This window comes from Cricetulus griseus (assembly GCF_003668045.3).
Source record: "Cricetulus griseus strain 17A/GY chromosome 1 unlocalized genomic scaffold, alternate assembly CriGri-PICRH-1.0 chr1_1, whole genome shotgun sequence".
NCBI classification, from domain to species: Eukaryota; Metazoa; Chordata; class Mammalia; order Rodentia; family Cricetidae; genus Cricetulus; species Cricetulus griseus.
The window spans coordinates 189,569,389-189,590,606 of NW_023276807.1; the positions used below are offsets into that span (position 1 = coordinate 189,569,389).

A 21,218-nucleotide genomic window follows, 5' to 3' on the forward strand; every position below is an offset into this window, starting at 1 on the left:
TTTGAAGAGGCAAGGCTAATAACTAAATGGAGACCTTGGAGTCTCCAGAGCCCAAGCTGCTTTCCCATTGTCAGGAGCTCTTTCATGTCGGCCAAGGGGAACTCCTGGGTGTGAGGCCGCCCACCCAGAGGCTCCACTGGTACCTCCTGAGTGGCTTGGTTCTTCATACTCTGTTCGGTTGTTTCTCTTCCCAAGTCTAATTACCCAAAGCAGATCAACAGCAGAATATCTTCTGAGAACTTGTGTCCCCCTCCCAGGTGCCTCATAGATCTGCTTGTGAAGAAGTCTCTTTGTGGCTCCAGTAGTCTTTTAAGGGCTGTTAGCTGGGGAGCACATTTCAGAGTCCCGGTTCTCTGCAATAGGGTATTCTTCCTGTATTTTCTTACCACTATGCCTCTTGTTGGGAGGCTCCTCCTGAAAGGGGTGCCTGGCCCCCTCAGTATAGCTCACTAGGTGGTTTGCCTTTTACACGGAGGGTAGGATTTGAGTTGAGTTCCTAGATATTTCTTTGGGGCATCCTGATGGGTTGGCCCTATTCTAGCCTCTTTGGGTCTTTGTTTTTCATCTGTAATGGGAGCCTCCTCCCCACATGTTACTTATCTGGCCTTCAGTCTGTGGCAGGCAGTCTGATTGGGCTTTTCATGTAATATCCTGTTGTGGTTCATAAGGAAGAAGTGTCCTGAGACCACTGGTACCTTTTAACATGTTTCTTTTTTACAGTCCTGCCACCCTTGCAATTCTCTTCAGGTATACATTTTCCATGGTTTTCATTAAAAATAAAGCAAAACTATCTGATAAGTTTAGTGAAGTATATTTCTTAAATAATTTAAGTAGAAATATTTAAAAGGAATCATAAAATATGTGGGTAATACTAATTTGGCTCATCTGGTCACATGATGGCATTCATTCAGAGAAAGCCATGTCCAACAGGGAGCTTGTGTTATTGAATGTTTTATAAATACCTCTTAAAACATGCCTTAAAAAGGCTGAAAGATGTCTGTAGCTTTTAGCATGCATCCTACAGAGATTCTCATCAGCTCTCTAGGGAAACAACAATTTTCCCAGGATTGGGATGTTTTTGATAGCTATGGAGACTAACCCTTTGAAAAGAGTTCTTCCATCCCCAAACAAGGAACTGTAGTTAATGCAGCTGATATTTCATTGTAAGATGTCTGAGATTCTTTGCTACAACATCTATGTATTTTAGACTTAAATAGGATTCTTGCTTAAAATTTTTTAATGATGCTGTAGGATATAGTTTCAAGTGGTAGAAACTTACATAGGCACTTGTGCCTAGATCCTCCAGCACAGACTCCCGTATCCACATCTGTGGTATCAGTGTCCTCAGATAACATCTGCATTTATAGAAACATCCACTTATTGATCTGATTCTTATTGACTAGTCAGGGCCTATGCTAAGATCCAGCCCCTCCTTTACAGCATTTACAGGCGGGTATGTGGAAATGACTGTTAAATCACCAACTGCATGGCTGTGAAATGAATTCTACAAATGCAGGACTAATCCAGAGGAGTCATAGGATGCCAGGGAAATGGCCTCATGTCTGCACCAGCCCGGGTCATGGTCTCAAAAAAGCTGCTGAGGGACCCACAGCCAGTAAAGAGCATTGAAGCTTGGGTGGGACAGGTTTTGGGTGTGAGTGATTTATGATGACCATTTCAAGGAAATAGGAGTAAGAAACAAGGCAAGAGATACAGAGCCAGACAGCCAGAGCATAGGCACACACATGCTCTTCCCCAGTACACTGGCCGGGGTGGTGCAGACTCTGGAAAGAGTCCCAGAGCTCTTTTGGTGGTGCAGAGTCCTGGGTTTACTGTACTGCACACCATGTAGCCTAGTCATCAGAAGCCGCAGACACCTACTTTCAGAGTGGGCTGCCCTCCCCAAACATGGAAACTGCTTCCTGCTTAAAGCATCTTCACAAACTCTTATGTCAGTGGAAGCATTAAGACTTGAAGAGGAGACATCATACTGAGATAATCTCACACCAGATACCCAGGAAAATGCTAGAAAACACAGTTCTAGCAAGCACTAAAAACTTTAGGTTTCACTATGGAGTTTATTTTAGTCAAAACTCCTCACAGGGTAGCTATGTTTGATGGTTAAGCCTCCTCCACACAGTTACCCCGCATATAGGGGCCCTCCATTTTCCTAGTTCCTTTGGCCTGGCAGAATCCTAATGCACTTGTTGACATCCAGCAGCAGTTGGTGAAGTGTTCTGTTACAGGTAAACTTTAGGCTCCTACACGGTGCCATCTACAAAGGAGCAGTTCCCTAATGATACCCTCTGCAAAGGAGCAGATCCCCTGGAAAAGTACAGGGGCCTGAGTCTCCACCCTGCCCAGATGCAGAGAGACCATGCTTCTGAGGGGTGCAGGCTTGTTATGGTGAAGGACTCCTAGAATAAGCATGATGCTTTGGAGGAACCTTGACCTGAACGAGTATGATTGATTAAAATTCCTTTGACCTCTGTGAAACTTTGCATATTCCTACCGATTCTTTACAAAATTGTTTTCTTGAACAAAATCTGAGACTTTGTTACTAACCTCTCCAAAAAGTTAGTTGCAGGTAAAGAATATTCTTGGAATGTCTTATCTCATCTTCCTTCCCCAACCTTTCCTCCCACCTTCCCCCCTCCCTTCCTATCTTTGTTAATTCTTTTCCTTTCCTTCTTTCTGTTTTAGACAGGGTCTCATGTGGCCCAAGCTGGCCTTGAATTTGGTATGTAGCTAAGGCTGGCCTTGAACTCCTCCTGATCATTCTGCCTCTACCTCCCAAGTGCTAGGCTACAGGTGTGTGCACCACTCCCAGCCAGGCTACCTTTTCATTCTCTGTCTTCCCCTTTATGTCTGTGTATGGATGTGATTAGGTCTAAGGAAAGTTGTTCTCTACTGGGGGAAAACAACCTTCAACTTTCCCCTTGTCTTTGCTTTTATAAATGCTGCATTTGGTTTTTGATGAGCTTCTGAGTCCTTTGTTTTACTAGAAATTAGCATCCTAATGGTTCTGTTGGCCTTTCTTGTCATAGGGCCGGTGAGTGAATGTATGTGTGGATATAAAGGGGTTTCCTTCACTTGCCCTTTCATTTATGCAGTCTGGTTTTTAAAAAGCAAGAACAAACCCCATGTCTAAATTAAGATGATTCCCGGTGTCCTATTTACTTTAGAGAGCATTTGAGAAATGAAACTTCCAAAAGCAAATCACATGTCAGTTGTTTGCATTTAATCTGCTCCTGTGTGTGTGCAGTGGCCCACTGTAGGCTAACTGTTCTCTCCTTAGGATTTCCAGCTAATCAGGGGGTTTCATAATCAGAGTTTCACCATGTCAGGATCTGGAAATGCTAGGATGTCAGGGCTTGGGCAACTCTCTGCTTGAGACTTCCCTTAGGTTCTGAGTAGGAGGCAGGGGTCTCTCTGACATGGTACCTCCTAAGGAGGCATGAGGGACAGCCATAAGGAGATATGCAAGAAGGGGCTATCACGTCATTCCTGAGTTGGGATTCTGGAAGAAAACCAGAACATGTGGAAAGCAAAGGAGCACTTTGTACCTTGCTGGTCCTAGTTCACTGGGTGCCCTTGGTGTCTCCTCTCCTGTGTTAGCTGGGAGTGAGGTCAGCGGGACCATGGAAAGGATGCCTGGTTCAAAGCCTTGTGGTTGGCCCAGCCGTGACAGGACCTGGCTGATCGTCAGTGTTGGCCTTTGTGAGATGCCTGCCTGTGCCACTCTGGGATGTGAACAGCACATGGAACAGTGAATATAAAGACACTTTAAAGATTCTAAATGCAAATGCCAGCAACTGTGAGGTTTATTTCTGTTGCGGGGCAGGGGGCAGGGGGCGGGGGGCCCGGGTGGAGTAGGGGCGCACAATGTACAAACTCAGCCTCTCCTACAGAAACCCAGGCCACTTTCTCTAATAATGCAGGCTCTGATTTTGCTGCAGTTGCTGTTGCATTCTGTTGCACTTGTCTTTGAGGCCTTTTGAGTGTGGGGGAGTGGTATACCACTGCCTGGCTGCAGTCAGACAGCTATTTCTTCTAAATTCACTCAGTCCTTCATGTTCTCTAGTGTTGATGCTACAAGACATCCTGTTTGCCAGATCTAAGAGAGAGCCAGACTGCTGCCCTGGGAAAGGAGCAAAGTGCCAGAGGAAACCAATTCACAGCAGGTGGTCTTCCTGCTTTCCCTTATTAGTCATAGATGAGTTCAGAGAGATGAGAACTACAGTTTAAGATAGTATGTTGGGGTGCTAGCTAGGGTGAATGGAGAGCATCTGTGGGCCTGGAGAAGGCAAACTATTATCACAGATCCATGTTAGACATTAGTTCATCCTGTCTGTACCCCTTCTGAGAGGTCATTGCTTCCAAAGGAGACCCATTTCCTCGGTGGAGAACCTAGGCTATTAGGAATTATACTAGAATCTGCTGTTTTCAAACTCCATTGGCCGCTGGGGACCCCAACATGTCTGCCTTCTCTTCCTTGGCAGGCTCTCAGAGAATGAGCTTCTCAGAGAATGACTGTCCCCATCCAGCCCACCTTACCACTCCATCCCGAAAGCAAGGAATATTTGCATGGCAGGTGAGAGGGCTTCACCTGGCTCATCTAGCTCCCAAGGTCCATAGTGGCTGAGTGATCACACTGGTGTGCCAGACCTAACAGATTAGCATAAACGAGGCAGAAGTGACAATGACCTCAGGATGGGGATGGTTGGTTGGGTCAGCAATGACAAGTCATGTGGATCTTTTCCAAATTGTACTATAAGAAAATTGAAGCCTTAGAAACTGCTATTTTTGTCACATTTTTATCATTGCTAAATGTAGCTCATCATCTGTGTTTACTGAATGCCCCTGGCCTCCACACCATCATTTTCTCCCCACTTTGTTCTCTGCTTCACACATGAGACCTATAAAATCAAGTTAGTGACTTTCAGATTCCTGCAGTTCTTATTGCCTGTGAGGAAGCAATTCAGAACCAGGGGCAGGTTGCACTCTTGTAAATCCAGCACTCACAAGTTAAAAGCCAGGTTGAGCTTCATAGCAAGACTGCCTCAATGTTCTGCCCTACAAGAAGAAAGCAACTTAAATCCCTTAGTTTAGAATTTGAGGGTCTTTGTAGACTGTCTCAAACATTGTCCCTTTGTGCTGGGAATTAAACCTAGGACCTGGGTATCCAGGTACTATACCATTGAGTTCTATTCCCATCCCTCTGACCTGTTTTGATTCTCATCCCTCCATGCACCTGCTCCCTGCCCTTGCTCCCTGTGTGTCCATGATGTGGTACTGAGGAGTGGCATTCAGCAGCTGGATGGGCATGTGTGCCCAGCCTCAGAGAGTCTCAGTGCCCATACAGTGAGGTTAAACCCACCCCTCCCTCCCTTTAAGCATGCATCAGTGAGGATGGCAAAGGCTTTGTTAAAGAATCTGTCTATGGGAGGGGACAGGAACATATCTGGGTCTTGGTTCTCAATAACGAAGTGTCCTGATGACTCAGAGGCTTACAGATCCTGTTTAGAAGTGGGAATTAGGGATTGCTCCTCAAAAATATGAGGCTTGTACTGGAATTCAGAGATGAGAAAAGAAGTCTGCTCTTGTCCCCAGAATTTTGCAGTGGCTCAGCAGGTTGAGGAATTGAGTCAAGTGATCAGAATACAAGGTGCACATTCATAAGCTAGGCACATAAAGATGGAGTAGCATCTGGGAGATGGTCTTGATTCTGGGGGCCAGTTGGCATCCTGAATGAGAGACCACCAAAATGAAGCCAGGTTTGCAGTGGTCTCCTGGGGAAAGAGAGGTGCCCCTTTACCAACCCCTGTAGCAGCAGCTATGGCTGATGGGTTGTACACAGAATGGACAACACAAAACTCACAGTAGTCATTCTGTTGTGCTGTAAGGATTTTTTTGTTGTTGTTGTTGAGTTATGGCTCCTTAAAGAGGAAATAAAATGGATGGCTTTCTAACCAGCCAGCCATGAAAAATCCACCACATGAGGCCTGTGTTCTTACAGGGAATGGCAGGCAGCCGGTGAAAGCTGCTCCAGATGGCATGTCTGGGCTTGGACACATGATCCCAGCAGTCATAGGCTTTCTGTCCCATAGGGATGTGTTCTGGCCTCTGAGAAGGAGTATGTCTGTGTTTATATGCTGTCTTCCGGCATTCCTGTTTGAAGTGTACATCTTGAGAAAGACTTGAAAAGAAACACCTGAAAAGTAGACAACAGGGTCAACTCCCATGAGGAAAATACAGATTTAACTAATGAGCTGGAATGGACTGGCAGCAACATAAATTTGCATTTGATTAGAACTATTACAGAGTCTTTGTTGGTTTGATTTTTTGATCAGGCTCTCATACTATAGCCCAGGCTGGTCTGGAACCTGCTGTGTAGCCCTGACTAGCTTTTAACACATGCAGTCCTCTGTCTCAGTGCTTCCCAATCAGATGATGGGGTTAAAGATGCATGTTCCCACATTTAGCTTTTATTTTTTTTAATGCCATTGAATGAGGAATATTCTGAGAAAGTAGATGTGGTCTCCAGTGTTCTTATACTGACTAGGAAGACTATTTCTAGACCCTTGTAACATATGAAACTAGGACACACACATTTCTATATTGTGTGTATGTACACACTGAAACGTGTCCTTAGGTATCAGTATCTTTTAAACAATCAGACATTGAGCTTTAGAGCACACCATTTAGAAATGCTGAGTTCACAGCTGTACCAGTTCCAATTACAGGGTACCTCCTGTAATCTCAGCACTCTCAAGATCACTTGTCTCAAACTTTCAGTCCTCCAAGCCTCTGCAAATTCCACAGACCAGAACATCTGGTCTCTTGCACAGTTCTCTCTAGTCTTCTCCAGCCCCACCTCACTGTTTTCCTCTATGATAGGCAAGGCATTTCTGCACTCCTTTCCCTTGCTCTAGTCCTGTTGTGTATTCATGAGCTGTTTCCATTACCTCTGTCCTCTGCCTTCAGGATGGTTGTGGTATTTCTTTTTAGTCCCCTCAGATGAACTTGTTTTGATGTACTTTAAATGTGAGGGCACTTTTGCTTCATTCTACACTTGATTTGACTTTTAAAAATCTACAATGTAAAAACCATTTAGTTCTAAAAGTCAAACCTGTACCAAAAAAAAAAAAAAAAAAAAAAAAAAAACCCGATATGCTTAGGAAAAACACTCCATCCTTTGTTACTTTTACCCTATTCATGTCTTTCATTGTTTTTGTGAGTGTGTATGTGTGTGCACAAAGGGGCAGGGAAGGGGGTTGTATGCCTTATTGCATAGGCAGGTGCCGTGTGCCCATGCAGGGGTCAGAGGCCAGGTGCCCCCTTCTATAAATCTCCATCTTACTTTTCTGAGAGAGTCTCTTGCTGGACCCAGAGCCTGCCATTTTGGCTAGGCTGGCTGGTTAGTGAGACCCTAGAATCCATTTGTCTCTGTCACTCCAGCACTGGGGTCACAGGTGTGTAACCACAGCTGGCTTCTCTCCTCAAATGCCTGGCATCCAAACTCAGGTCCTCATGTGAGCATTTGACCTAAGGAGTCATCTCCTCAGATGCTCTCAACCTTGTTTTCTGTTCTTTCAGATACATCGTATAGAAATATGTCTATTTTTCTGTTTCCCCTCCTCCATGTGCAAGGGCAATGGATTATATGTGTATTTTTGTACAGACACTGTTATATTTTACCTAGGTCACACACACCACAAAATTCCAGACTCAGACAAGCAGGATCCTAGGAGTCATTGTTTTCAGATTTTCTGGTCACTTGCAAAAATCTTTTCATTCCTACCAGTAACTTCATTTCAATAAGTGTTTGCAATAGTGACCATCTTTTAACCTCTTAGTCATGAGCACCTTAGACAAGGGTGAAGTTCTATTAAAAATGGACTAATCTTTTTTGTCATCCACTGAGGTTGATATCAGATACAGTGGACCAGAGGTGAGACCTTCTGGGACAGGAGGTTGTGGGGAATGGGAAGGGTCCCTTTCCTGTGAATAGACATTGGCCAAGTTTCTATTCTGAGACATACTACTCACAGCAGGCTTTTACATATACCTGCTTAACTGTATCCCACCATAGGTAAGAGACATGAGAGGATTTTTATAGTCCTAGTGTAAAGCAGTAAATGCGATGTTAAAGTCAAGTTTCACTTTCTGACGTTCTTAGTTACACAGAGTAACATTTTAGTGACTTCTATCACTTTTAAAGAGCTCAGATCATGTATAAGTCCAGAAGAAGAACTGAATTAGTACATAGTAAACTACATTTAGTGTGCTAAGACTAGAGTTAAAACATGACTGAGGCCTGTTATATAAATAACGATAACCTGGATTTTAGGAACAGATTATCTCATGCAGCTTCCTGTGGGTCTTCTGGGCTTTGCTCAAGGATGTGACTCTGGATGGAATGGAACTCTTAGAGCTTAGCAAATGTCCCGGGCTGAGCGTTGCTTATGCTCTGAGACACTCTGGTGGACTAGAAACCTCATCTGTCTGTGCATCTTACTGTGTGAGCAGCAGGGTACAGGCTTGCAAGTCCCCTCTGCATTGAGACTGGAAGGCTTTATCCCCAGGAGCACTTTGGCTGGAGGGCAGAGCACATGTCCTGCATACCCTCCAACCCCTGTCCCACTCTACACCGGGAACTCCACAGCCCCATCTCTCCCCCACTTTTCAGAGGACAAAATGGAGATGGAATAGTGGTCCTAGGGTCTGAATGATGAAGAGAATCGGGCAGTGAGTGGGAGCCTTCCTTGAGAGCAGAGAGAAACTGCTGAGAAAGATTCCAGTCTTGCTGTCTGCATAGGTGCCCATTCAGCTCCCCAAAGGCCTGGAGTTGAGGGAGGACTTCGAGGAGAGAGAGTAGGGAGCTGGCTTGATGAAAGCAGGTCATAGGCCTTGAGGTCATGAAAGGGAGCCGCACTGACTTTGAGTTGGCTAGCAAGTGGTGGTAGAGGGCAGTAGCTGTGTCACAGTGCTGGGTCTGGGTGCAGAAGCCTCTCTGCCGGTAACCTCACTGCTTCCTAACAGCTTTAATGTGTGCCCCAGACCCACAATTCACATGGCTTGGCTCCTGTTAACAGTTGGAAGTGCAGATGGTTCCTTGTATGTAAAAACTGGCCAGTCATGCACATGACTCTCAGACTTGCCTGCACAGATGTGGGATTTTTGTGTATATTTATAGATACAAGGTTATGGGGTTGCAGAGAAAACAGCAAACAGTTGGGGACACTTGCGAATCTGATAAAACCTGTCCAGGGCAGATGTTCCTATAAATGGGCAGCAGGTTGCACGCCTCTCCACTTCCTATGGGGGCAGCCCTGGAGAGATCATGGTCAGAGGCATAGGTTAAGACAAACAGGAGTACTTTTCCAGTGCTGGAGGTCCTGCCCAGGAAGGGAGACCTGGCCTGTAAGATGGGTCTATTGGATTCCTGCCCACTGCTCTGGGTGCTCTCTGTGACCTCATTTTGGATCACTTGGTACCCTTCTTTATGAAGTGGGTGAACAGGTATCAAAGTGGGTAGAAAGGGTAAAAGGCCCACTGTGACAGCCCACTGTGTTTTGGGTCTGGGCTTCTTTATATCGCCATCCTAAAGGGAGTGTACTTCCTAATAAATCATGCATGTGTGTCAGTGTGGTCTTTGCAACTCTGACGCCCACAGTTCTGCTTAGGAGACACTGTCTTCTGTCCTGTGCACGTGTGTGGCTCCACTGCTGTGCTCTTGTGACTGTGTCCTGCTATAAGACCACTGCACAGCAGGGCAGATGGCTCATGGTATAGGTCTCCATGGATGCTCTGACAGGTGCTCTGTTCTCTTTCCATCTCTCAGAGAATTCTCAAAGGAAAGGGAAAAGGCTAAAGCACGTGGAGATTTCCAGAAGCTTCGGGAGAAGCAGCAGCTAGAAGAGGATCTCAAGGGCTACTTGGATTGGATCACCCAAGCAGAAGACATAGATCCCGAGAATGAAGAGGAGGGTGGAGAGGAAGGCAAACGAAATAGTAGGTGTTGCCCCTCCTGCAATGACCACACTGACCTGCTGTATAATTGAGATGCTGCAGTGTGCTCCCATCCCCTGTGCCTCCATCCCTGGGTGTCACATTACAGAGAGAACGGTGCATCTGTGCACACTCTGGGTCTCCACCTGAGGCATGGATGGGGTTTAGGTTCTCATGAAGATGGCTTTCTTAGTTGAGGAGAGCAGCTATTTGCATTGTGGACCTTGGGAACTCAGTAAGCCCCATGTCTGTGTAGACAAGAGGGTAAAGGGAGACACATCTCAACTCTGAGCAACAGGGGAGGGCATGTTATTTCCCTCACCTCAGTGAGTGGTTCGCCTACACAAGGATTTGAGGAGCAGGCTCCTTCCACCTCTGCTATGTAAAGTGGCCCCCTCCAGTGTTCTCCATACCAAACCAACTGCTTAGGCCATCAGGGTAGGGAAGAAACCAGCTGATTGTGCTAGGCAGTTGTTAAGAGGCTTGTGAGTGAGTCAGTGCTGGCTGCTTTGCAGCCCACCTGCCTGGGCTCCACACTGTGACACTAGGCACCCTTAAGTGCTTCCAGCAGGAGGCTAGGCCCGATAATCAGTCAACCACTGGAATTAATTGCTTCTGTCGATCACAGTGTCTTTCTTACCACATACTTTCCCCACAGATGTGCCCTTAGTCATCCTGGAAGCATTTGGGACTTAGAAAGGGTAGAAATTGAAATCTAACAGTGCATTTGACTGTGATGCTTTTGCTTTGTTTCCATTCTGGAATAGTTGATAGTACAGAGCAAGAATGTGTTTAGAGAGCGATGTCCGTTGAGAGGCCTGGGAAACCAAGACTGGCCCTTCCATGTAGAATGTGTTGATAAGCTCTTGCTGAACACAGCCCTTTGGTGTCACAGTTGGTTCCTTTTTAAACCCATTCACAAATTACCTTCAGGTTACACAAGGCACAGTGGTACCTTGTTAGACCCCCAGAAAACTCAGGTATCCGGGGTCGCAGGCCACGACTGCAGTCACCCCAATCACCAGGCAGATTTGAGAGCTTGCTGCAAACTGCATGAGGCTTTATTGTAATTTAACGAGCTAACCCCATGTTAGCTCGGGTCCTTCGTCTACCCACCATGGCGGATGGCTACAAAAGACAGTTTGAACCTGCTGCCGAGAGATCTTGTAGGGCAGCGTAAGGGGAGTGTCTAGGTACTCATAGGCTCACGATTGGTGTGCCTCCAGGCTTGGAGGGCTTGCCCTATGTTGATTGGCCAACTGGTTGTTATGGCCCATAGGCCCTCCCAGGGTGGTTGCTATGCTCTGTGTGTCATTGCTGTGCGCTTGTCCGTAAAGTACACCCAGGGTGGTAAAGCATAGTGCCACCAGCTAACTTCTGATTGGTTCCTTGTCACGAGGCAGGCATCTGACCTCTAAGTGACCAAGGCAAGGTTATGGCAAGCACGCGTTACTGTCATGGCTGCCGAAATGGGGAGCTGGTCCCTTCAACCTCAGGAGCTATGATGAAGATCTAGGACAGATGGGACCACTTGGCATGGCCTGGAAGGTTGGTGTGTAAGGTAGAGCAGTTGAGTGGCAGGAGGAAGCTAGAGCTAGCATTGGGTGAACAAAGACCACACAAGGTAGAGGGACTCAACCAAGATAGCCATGATGTTTCTTCTAGCCTGGGACTCTAATCTGAGCTGTCATGAGGGGAGGGGGACATGTTATGTTGCCATGGGTCTTTGCAACTGCCTGTAAAATTGGTGTCCTGATGAGGACTCTGCATGCTCTAGCCTCTGGCCTTTCCCTGCTCACTGCATGGGGAGAGGGCAGAGCCTCAATGCCTGAGGATGAGGAAACTGTTCCCAGGACACAGTGGGAGGTCTCCTGGGCCAAGATGGGGTGTCTGTGTCTCTCATGGGAGATAAGTGTTGATGAAAAGGCACGTGTTTGATTTCTACATTTGCTGATGTGTGTGCTAGGTGCTTAAACAGAATCATATAGGTACAGCTTCCCTTGGCAGCTAGCTCACCCAAACCCCTAATACCCCCTCAGGGCTTCTGTAGCTTTACTGGGACTGACAACACTGTTTAGGCCCAGCTGCAGGTACCTGTCTTAGATTTCTTTCTGTCACAATGATAAAACACCATGACAAAAAAAACTTGGGAAGGGAAGGGTTTATTTCATCTTACTGTTTATATTCTGTCACAGGAGAAAGTCAGGGCAGGAACCCAAAGGCAGGAACTGTGAAGCAAAAGGGCATTGAAGAACGCTGATGGCTAGTTTGTTCTTTCGAGCCCTTTTTCATTTGCAGTGCTGACCTGTGGAAGCCCACCTCCATCTGCTTCTTCATCCTAAGCTCAAAACACAGTGTATTATATATAAACAAGAGAAAGTGCCGTCTCCTCTTCTGAGGCAAGCACCTTCTTTCTGGTTTAAATGTGTCATGCATGCCATTGGCTTGCTGTATTCTTGTTGGTCCACATCTAGAGATAGACAGTGATCCAGCTTCTCAGGTTGCTATCATCCATTGTGGTAGAGGATTTTATTTCATTTTATTTTAATGACCTGTGCTGTGAAGCATGGATTTTCCCAGACTTGATGCCTTATGATGGTCCTAAAGGGATCACTGTTCTGTGTGAAGTTGGCATCTCCTGTGTCCTGCCACTTTCTGTAAAGAACCTGACTAGGAGATGATCAATCTATGAAGCCTCTGCCTTTTGGAGGGGTTGCCATGAAGAAAAGGAGAAGGCAGTGGCTTATATAGGGCAAAATGCAGAAGCCATCACTGTAATGAAAGACCAACAGTCTGCTCTTAGAGCCCAAAAGGTCTCAGTGATGCCGGAGTGGAAGAGGCAGCATCCTTGCTTTGTTCTGGGGAAGGAGCATCCCATGGTCACAAAAGATAGAGCAGAGTGTGATCAGACTGAAGAAATGGCATGGAAAAGAAGCAGAAAGTGACAATGTTCAGAGCACATAAATGCATTATTTAGAAACATTGTCATGGAAAAAAAAAAAAAAACCCTCTCTAAGACTCAGACCTTCAGAATTAACCAAGGATTGAACTCCTGAGCACGTAAAGCTGTGCTGCGTCTTCTGGGTGTAAGCACGGCTCCTCCAGTACGCAGTGATGAGCAGCTGACAGTTTGACTGGAAAGAGTGGTACTTCTGAGGTAGTCCTTTGTTCTTTAGCTGGAGTTTTCTGTGGTGTGAGGCCCATGTGCTTCTGGAGTTAGAAGATTGCCAGAGCCTCAATGATTAGGGCTTTATTTTAAAGGAATGAATCCTAGGCAGTGAGAACCATGGTGAGAGTCATGTGACTTGGGAGGAAAGACCCCCGGTCTCCTCCTGGTGAGGATGAAGGGAGTTTCTCTGAACCTTCTGGAGAAGCTGTTCTGATAAGCTTTCCCTGGCATTGCCATGGCTGCCAGCTGCTTTCTTTCTGTTATGGCCAGAAAACCAATGGGGGTAGGGGGGATTTCAGCCAGGCTCATATGTCCCTGACTGCCAAACAGTGGTGGCCTTGCCATCTGCATGGGCCAGGCCTGGGACTGTCCCTGTGCATCTAATTAGCAGGTGAAGAAGTGATGGTGTTGTGGTCTCACTGTGGTGTCAGCATTATCCCTGGGTGTGTAAGATTAGCCTCACCTTATGCTTCACACCTCAGTCCTGCTCCCGGAATGTCGGAATGTCGGTGGGGGCTGGGGTGGGGAGGCAGTACAGTGCCAGACTCCTGACTTTATCTCTGTTGGCTTAAGATGTTGATTTGACTAGCTACTGTCTTCAGCTGGATCTTGGATGCAAATCTGCAGTTTCCTCCTAGATGTTGAGTGGCTGAGGATATGAAAAGAAAGTCCTCCCTGGTGGCCGAGCCCCAACCTAGGTGAGCACAGGCTAAGGCTCATTCACTGGGTGTCGATACTCATACCAGGGCTGGGAAGTCCTGCAGCTGGAACTATAGTAGTTTTTTGCTGCTGTATGACTCTGGCAGAACTTGGCCTGTGTAGCAGGCTTCTGAAAATTCTACCAGATCTCCAGCAGACTGAGGATCCTCTTTTTTTTTTTTTAAGATTTATTTATTTATTATGTATACAGTATTCTGTATGCATGCATACATGCTTGCACACCAGAAGAGGGCACTCATTGCAGATGGTTGTGAGCCACCATGTGGGTGCTGTGAATTGAACTCAGGTCCTCTGGAAGAGCAGCCAGTGCTCTTAACCTCTGAGCCATCTCTCCAGCTCCTGAGGGTCCTCTTAAAGGACCCTTGACCTATTTACTTTTGTTCAGAAACTGTAGAGTTCTCAGAAGGGAGGGCAAAGAAACCTTCTACCCCAGTGCCTTGTAGAACCCAGTAGCCCTGCTTTCTGGCTCTGGAGGTCCATTTCTGTTTTTCCGGGCTTGCTATCAGGAAGCAGGTATGAAATCAAGCAGTTGGGGAAGCTCTTGCTTTACCTACTCTTAGATCTACACACCTCACAGCTGAGCCGACTGAGCCTGCCTGGTCTCTGACACCCGACTCTGACTGTACCTTACAATCTACCTAAGGGCCTTATAACTAACTTTTGCTGCCTGGCTTAGAGGCTCTGGCTCTTTAAGCAAATGGGAGGGTACCTCTCTTGTATGCTCCTGGGAGAGAGTCACAGAGAGCTCCAGCTAGGAGCCTTTGAGCCTTGACCTGTGTCAGTGGCTGAATCTCCCACTGGTCTGGGAATTCTCTGGAGGGCTGTGCAGGGCTGGTCTCTAACCTAGCTATCTGATGTTGATGACAGGGGAGTCTCTGTGAGTAACCTTGGACCATTTAAGGTATCAGCCTTTAGAAAGCTGCTGCACCACAATTAATTGAACAGACAAAATTATCTCAGAAGTTAGTCCCTAAGCATTTGGGAAATGTTCAAGGATAATTTGTTTAACTTTTTGCTGAGCTTCAAATTTCTTTAAGAAATCCTGCCCAAGTCTCTCTCTCTCTCTCTCTCTCTCTCTCTCTCTCTCTCTCTCTCTCTCTCTCTCTGAGTGTGTGTGTGTATTGTGTATGTATGCGTGTGTGTGTGTGTGTGTGTGTGTGTGTGTGTGCATGTGTGTGTGATTTTTTTGGACATGTGCAGCTGCTTCTTCATGAACAATGGTGTTATTCTAGGGCTATTAAAATCTGGAAGCCTAAAATTCTATTTTAATCTCTTCTCATTGTCAGTGATTAGTTTTTTTTTTTAAGCCATTAAAAATAAGGAAACCATTTTAAAGGGAGCTCATTCTAAAATTCTGACCAATGGAACATGGCAGCCTCCTTGTGGGGACTTTTGGGGACCAGTAATCCCTCTAAGGAGTGATAACTGATACCCAAAGAAAAGAAGGAGGGGTACCTGCAGCCCTTCCCACCCACAAGAGTACCTGACTGCCTTGTGCTTCCTTGTTGGTCCCAGAGTGGTAGCCACTGCCCCACTGCCTCTCACTGCTTTCACCATGGTCACCTGGCTGCCTGCCTTTAGCCTCTGCTACCTTTTTTTTTTTTCCTGAACTTTTTCTTTGCTCCAAAGATAGCAGAGAGTAAGGGGTGACAAGTCAAAGTCATAGCTCTTTGCCAGACGGTTTGAAAGACTATATTTGAGGGATGCAGCTCAATTGACTAACACATACAAACCCTGGGTTTGATTTCCAGCACCTCATAAACTGGACATCATGTACCCATAATCTCAGCACTGGAGAGGTTGAATGAAGCAGGGTGATAAGAAGGTCAAGGTTATCTATCCTTCAGGACCTAACTCAAAACAAACAAAAAATATTGCATTTAATTTTTTATTTATAAGATTGCTTTTTATCACAAAGTATTCCAGGAAAGAAGTTCAGAATTGCAACTATTCTACTAAAAGCTACAAAACAAACAGCAACAGTGGGTGGCCCATAATAAATATGTGTCCCGGTCATCTGCCCTCTCTGGACTGGGGAGACTGATGGGAGGGTCACCCCCTGGGGTCAGAGGTCTGATGAAGTGTTCACTGTTAGTCTCAGGAGCCGTCATCAGCCCTGACCCTCTGTCCTCTGGGATGGCTAAATCAGCACTGTGTGATGCCTAGAGTGTGGCATTCATCACACGTTTAAGCATTCTGTTATTTATTTACTCAAAGGTCACAGAGTAGGGACTTGCATTTATCAGGGGCTTTGTGTGCATCAGGTGCTGCTCCCAGGGCTGTGGGCATGTAAGTTTTTATTCTTCACGCTGCTCTATGAGGCAGGAGCTTGATGGATGAGGAAACTAAAGCACATGGAAGTGTCATAGCCTCCCCAGGCTGCATAGTTGTGAAGTGGCTAAGCTGGGGTTTGAACCCAAGTCTACACCTCCATGAGTTTGCCGCTGTAGCTGGCAGCAGTGTGAAGCGGGGGGGGGGGGGGGGGCAGGGCCTCGAAATGAAGCAGAACAAAATCTCATGCAATAGCCAACTTTATTCAGAGCATCAGGCAGTTTATACTCTGAGGGTTAAGAAGAGTCACCCGAGTAAAGTGTACAATCACAAGGACAAACTGCAAGTGGCAAAAACATGTTTTTCTACAGAGGCAGATAAACAAATGGCAATAGCCAGTTGTGATGAATAATCTGAAGTAAACTCACTCCTATCTGATCCACCTGGGAGGGGCATGAAAGTACATTCTAAGAACAAGCCGTGTTATGCAGGGACAGAGGTTACAAGACTTCTTGTGTTGTTCACTTGGAGTTTTCTCACAAGGTCTCAACAGTCTCCTCACACAGCTTCGTTCGTGAGCCATGTTCCGGCACAGGAGTATTTGGAACAGTTGTATCATGTTCTTCTGGGGTAGATCAGGAGAGGGGGGGTTGCAGTGTTGAGAGAGCTTGCCCTTTGTAGAAATGTGTTAGGGCCAACAAAAGGATAGGCTCATGTTCCCATGCTCTTGTCTGTTCCAGCAGTGCCCCATTCCTCACCCCCCACCCCAACACACACACTCCTGACTCTGAGCATGTAGACTCTAATTTAAAGGTTAGCTAGCTAGCTTGGCATGATTATACAAACACAGCACTGCAAGAAGTCAGAGGCTCTAGGACTGTTTCCTTGTGACCCAGTGACCATAAGGGGAGCTGTAGCAATGGTAATGCTAACAGCTATGGGTGGCCATCCTTCCTGGAGCCAAGCACACTGCTTATCCTACCATGATTCCCATTTACCTTTTCCTCCAGCAACCCCATCCCAGGAAGTGTATTCAGTCCCAGCCATTGCTAACATCTCATAAGCAAGCAAAACCAGCCCATGCTCCTACAGCCAGTGTGAGGTACAGTTGGAGGAAGGCCTGGATTGTCAAAATTGGAGTGTACTTTCTTCACTCTCATCTGCCCTGTCCCAGAGAGCAGTCGTGGTTGGCATCACGCTGAGGTCCTTAGCTAGGGGCCCCTGACTCCCTAGAGGACACCTTCTTAAATGCAAGGCCAAACATAGGAAACCTGTGTCTAGTAGGCTAGTTGACTGTTTATTTAGAACAGTTTCTTAAGGACAGGTTGTGTAGTTGTCATGACAGATGTCCCCATCCCTTCAGATCCTGAGCTATAACTCCTACCTAGGAGGGCGGGTGGCAGGTGTGGATCAGAGGCCTGTCTCTCGGGCCTCCTCTGTTGTGTACTGGGACCAGCTGTTCCTGCTCTGCCTGCTTGAATATTATGTTTGCATTGCTCTTGCTGCCCTCTGCTGTGTGGTAATGGAATTGCCTGTGTTCAACCTGAAGGGGTCACGGTGGCTGACTTGCTAAAAGAGGATAAGAAGAAAAGGAAGTTTTGCTGCTTTCGACAACGCAGGGCTAAAGATCACGGTAACTTGCTGAGGTGGACTTGCTCTCTGTAAGCTCCTTGCCTGGTGTTTCTGGTATCCGCTCCTTTCACATAGGCATTGTGTAAGTTGCATGTGCTGTGTGGTCCTTTAGGAAGATGCCTATGTTGTCATTACTTGATTTCTCTGATGCTTGGTCATGCCGCACTCTTCTTGCCTTTCCCTAACATGTGTGGCATTACCAAGATGGCACCTTTTGTTTGGCCTGTACCTATAAAGAAGCTGCTGAACCAACTGAGGCAGCTCATTTGATTCAGTGTGAATATTCTTAGCCTGGAAGACACACTTGAAAATGCTTTTCTTTAAATGATGCTCTTAAATTTAAACTGGTTAGAAATTCTAATAATGTTATTTGACTGGCTTTTCCCCCAAGGCTACATGTTTTAAATTTCTCCTTGGCCTTCTTGTCTCTGGTTCATCTACCCAAGGTCATGCTAAAGCTAGTAGTTGCAGATTAAAAAGAAAAAAATCTGGGAGTCATGCATCTTTTGGGAAACAGTTAAATATAAAGTTATGTCTGAAATAATGTTGATTGTACCTCTCATCCAATCCCCCAACCCCTTGGCAAAGCAGTTAGGGCCATTACCATATAGCTGTTTATGACAAGAACCGGACGGATCCTTTCCCAGCTGACTATGGGTCACTGCTATAGTTGGACAGTAGTATAAGCTTTGCCTGGATATACCTACCAGCCTGACCAGCCTAGTATTAACACCAAGATGGACCCCAGTCAGGAAGAGGAAGAGTTCTTGAGAACATGCAGACTGTGGGGACAAAGAGCCAGCTTCTAGGACAGAAGAGGGACACATTACATGGTTTGTTGGAGTGGTCACTGTCTCGTGCAAGAATGCTGAGCTCAGAGGTTAAGGGAAGTGGAGTGGTATGATGGAGGCTGTGTTAGGGTTCTAGCATCCTCAGAAGACTTGAAGGAGGGAAGGAACCATGGGATTGTCCAATGGAAAGTACTTGGCCCAAGGGCCCCAAAAGGAGGATGAGAAGGATAAATTAAAACTTGGACATCAAGTCAGGCCAATGATGGAGCTGACCTGATTGGCTTTAGTGTTTATAGTAAGCTGATGAGCAGGAGGGTGCTTTGGTGACATTCCTGGAGGGGTCACTGTTAAGAGGGGTAAGCCCCTCCTTGGGCCAGCCTTCTTCAATAGCAGCTTAGGCTCTGACATTTCATGGATGCTTGTGAATTTCTGCTGATTTTCTGAGATAGAGAGAGGAAACAGCCCTATCCTTTTGGGAAAACTGGCTTCCCTGAGCGAGGAATGGCCTTGTATTGATGGGAATAAAGACTAACTCTGCTGGTGACAGTGGGACAGGAAACTTAATGAGGATGGTTGGGTCACCTTTTCCACTGTTACAAAGAAAGAATAGTTTTCTAGGCATAGTTCTTGCTTTAGACCTGGAGACCTTGGTCTGACCTTGACCCACATTTCCTGAGGTGAGTATGGCTGCCTCACAGAAGTCTCTCACCCTGTGTCAGCAACATGTATTAGCACAAGCATGTGCCAATGCCTTTGGGAGCCACCTGGGACCTTTGGAGTTTAGCAGGCTCATCACAGCATGGCACTGCTCTTGATTGTATTAAAAATGATATGAAGACAGAAGAACTTGAGATCAGTTCCCTTGCCCCTTGGGAAGGGAACCCAATTCTGCAACTGACTAGTTGTTTGGCCTCACCACCCCCCACTTCCTTGAGAAGCTTTAGCAGTGCAGAGGGGGTGCTGAGTGTGGGAGAAGGCTGAGAAGAACAGATAAAGGGGTTGGAGAGGCAGCTCAGTGATAATAAGCTAAGTGCACATACTGCTCTTTCAGAGATCTGGAGTTTAGTCCCCAATACCAACATGGAATGCTCACACCCACCTGTAACTCCAGATCCAGGGCATCTAAGGCCCTCTTCTGGCCACTCAAGTACATGAGGCTTAAATTTACACTTATACACACACTTACACACACACACACACACACACACACACACACACACACACACATACACACACCATTCAAAAGATAATGTAATTTTAAAAGCAAACCCAGACGAACACAGCTCAGAGTACCAGGACATCTGTGCACACAGCTGCTGTTGTGACAGGTTCCAGAAGGAGGGCATGGAGCTCACTGTAGTATGTGAAAAGGCTTCTTTGGGGCCTGCTGTGGCTGGAGGATCTCGGGCTCTTGGGACTGGCTTAAGCTCTTCAGGATCCACTCATATGTTGTGTATTTCCTGAACATTAGGTCTGGAGAGAGGGCTCAGATTTAAGTCCTTCTGGGCAGCTGACAGGCCGTGGGTTCCCAGTGCGGCTTGGGCCCTGGTCTCCTTGGAGAGCTGGCAGAGTGTAAAGGGACTCCTACCCTCAGCTGCTGGTACTGAAACCAGACAACTTGTGGGTATTGATTTTCTTGGAGATAGCAGGTCAGAGGTAAATGGATCCAGGAGGAGATACTGTCCTGCTGCTCAGGTAACTAAGCACAGATGCAACAAACACATGTCCCTAGTTGAGCCTCAGGCTTTCTTGATCTCTCTTCTGGGGTCTTTGACATCACTGAAAGAAATGATCATCTATTAGCAGTGAATGTTTTTCCAAAGTGCTGCCTGCTTGAACCGATTGGCTCATAGACTCATTTATCCATGTGTGTGCATGCTCATGTGTGTGCCTTCAGATATGTGTGTGCCTGCCTCTGAATTCATACAGCTGACATACTTGATTGAGAAACATGTTATCTATAGAGTGAAACTTGATAAGGAAATCTCTGTACATTGGTTAAAGATGCTAGGTGTTGAGCTAGCCTGAAAAATGTTTGTCCTTCGCTTATTTGTGGAGTACTGTTCACCATGATAGCCAGGCCCAGTTCTAGATGTTAAAGAAAACCTGATGACCAGCCTCCTCAGAGAGTGGCTCCAGGTAGGGCCTGACTTAGGCTGTCTGTGCTACCACGGCCTCAACCCAGGATGTGCTAGGCTGCTTTCCTGGTATCTCCTCACCCACAGCCGTACCCAGGTTCCTTCCAGTTCTCTCCCCCAACCTTAGGCTCCTCCTAGTGTTCTCCCCAGAGGCCTCAGTACCTGGAGTAGAAATGGTCTTGCAGCTTCTCCCTATGCAGATGTCCCTAGCATGTTCCTGTAGTGGGTGAGTGGCACCTGCAAACAGCATGAGGTTCTGAGAGGATTCCCTGCACCCTAACAAAGCCCAGGCATTGTCCAGGGATAAACCCTGTCTCCTGCTGAAGGGAAAAGGGTAGTCAGTCACTCTGCCATGATGCTGTTCCTGGGGACTTGCCTGCAGGTTTATTACATGAATTTTTGTAAGTCTTCCTGTTTTGACTTGTGTAAAGTTGCGGTTGTCATCAGTACAGCTTGCTACCATCTCCAGATGCTGAGCTGATT

At 46.5% G+C, this 21,218-nt stretch overlaps 1 protein-coding gene across 5 annotated transcripts in view; it reads left to right on the forward strand.

The window, feature by feature from the left end:
• Positions 1-21,218, forward strand: part of Cacna1d (calcium voltage-gated channel subunit alpha1 D) — a 435,186-nt gene that overhangs the window by 321,809 nt on the left and 92,159 nt on the right. For all 5 annotated transcript variants that reach the window (XM_035452228.1, XM_035452230.1, XM_035452232.1 and 2 more), the window contains exon 9: positions 9,848-10,017. In XM_035452228.1, the coding sequence (XP_035308119.1) occupies positions 9,848-10,017 (170 nt within the window). The remainder of the gene's footprint in view (positions 1-9,847; positions 10,018-21,218) is intronic.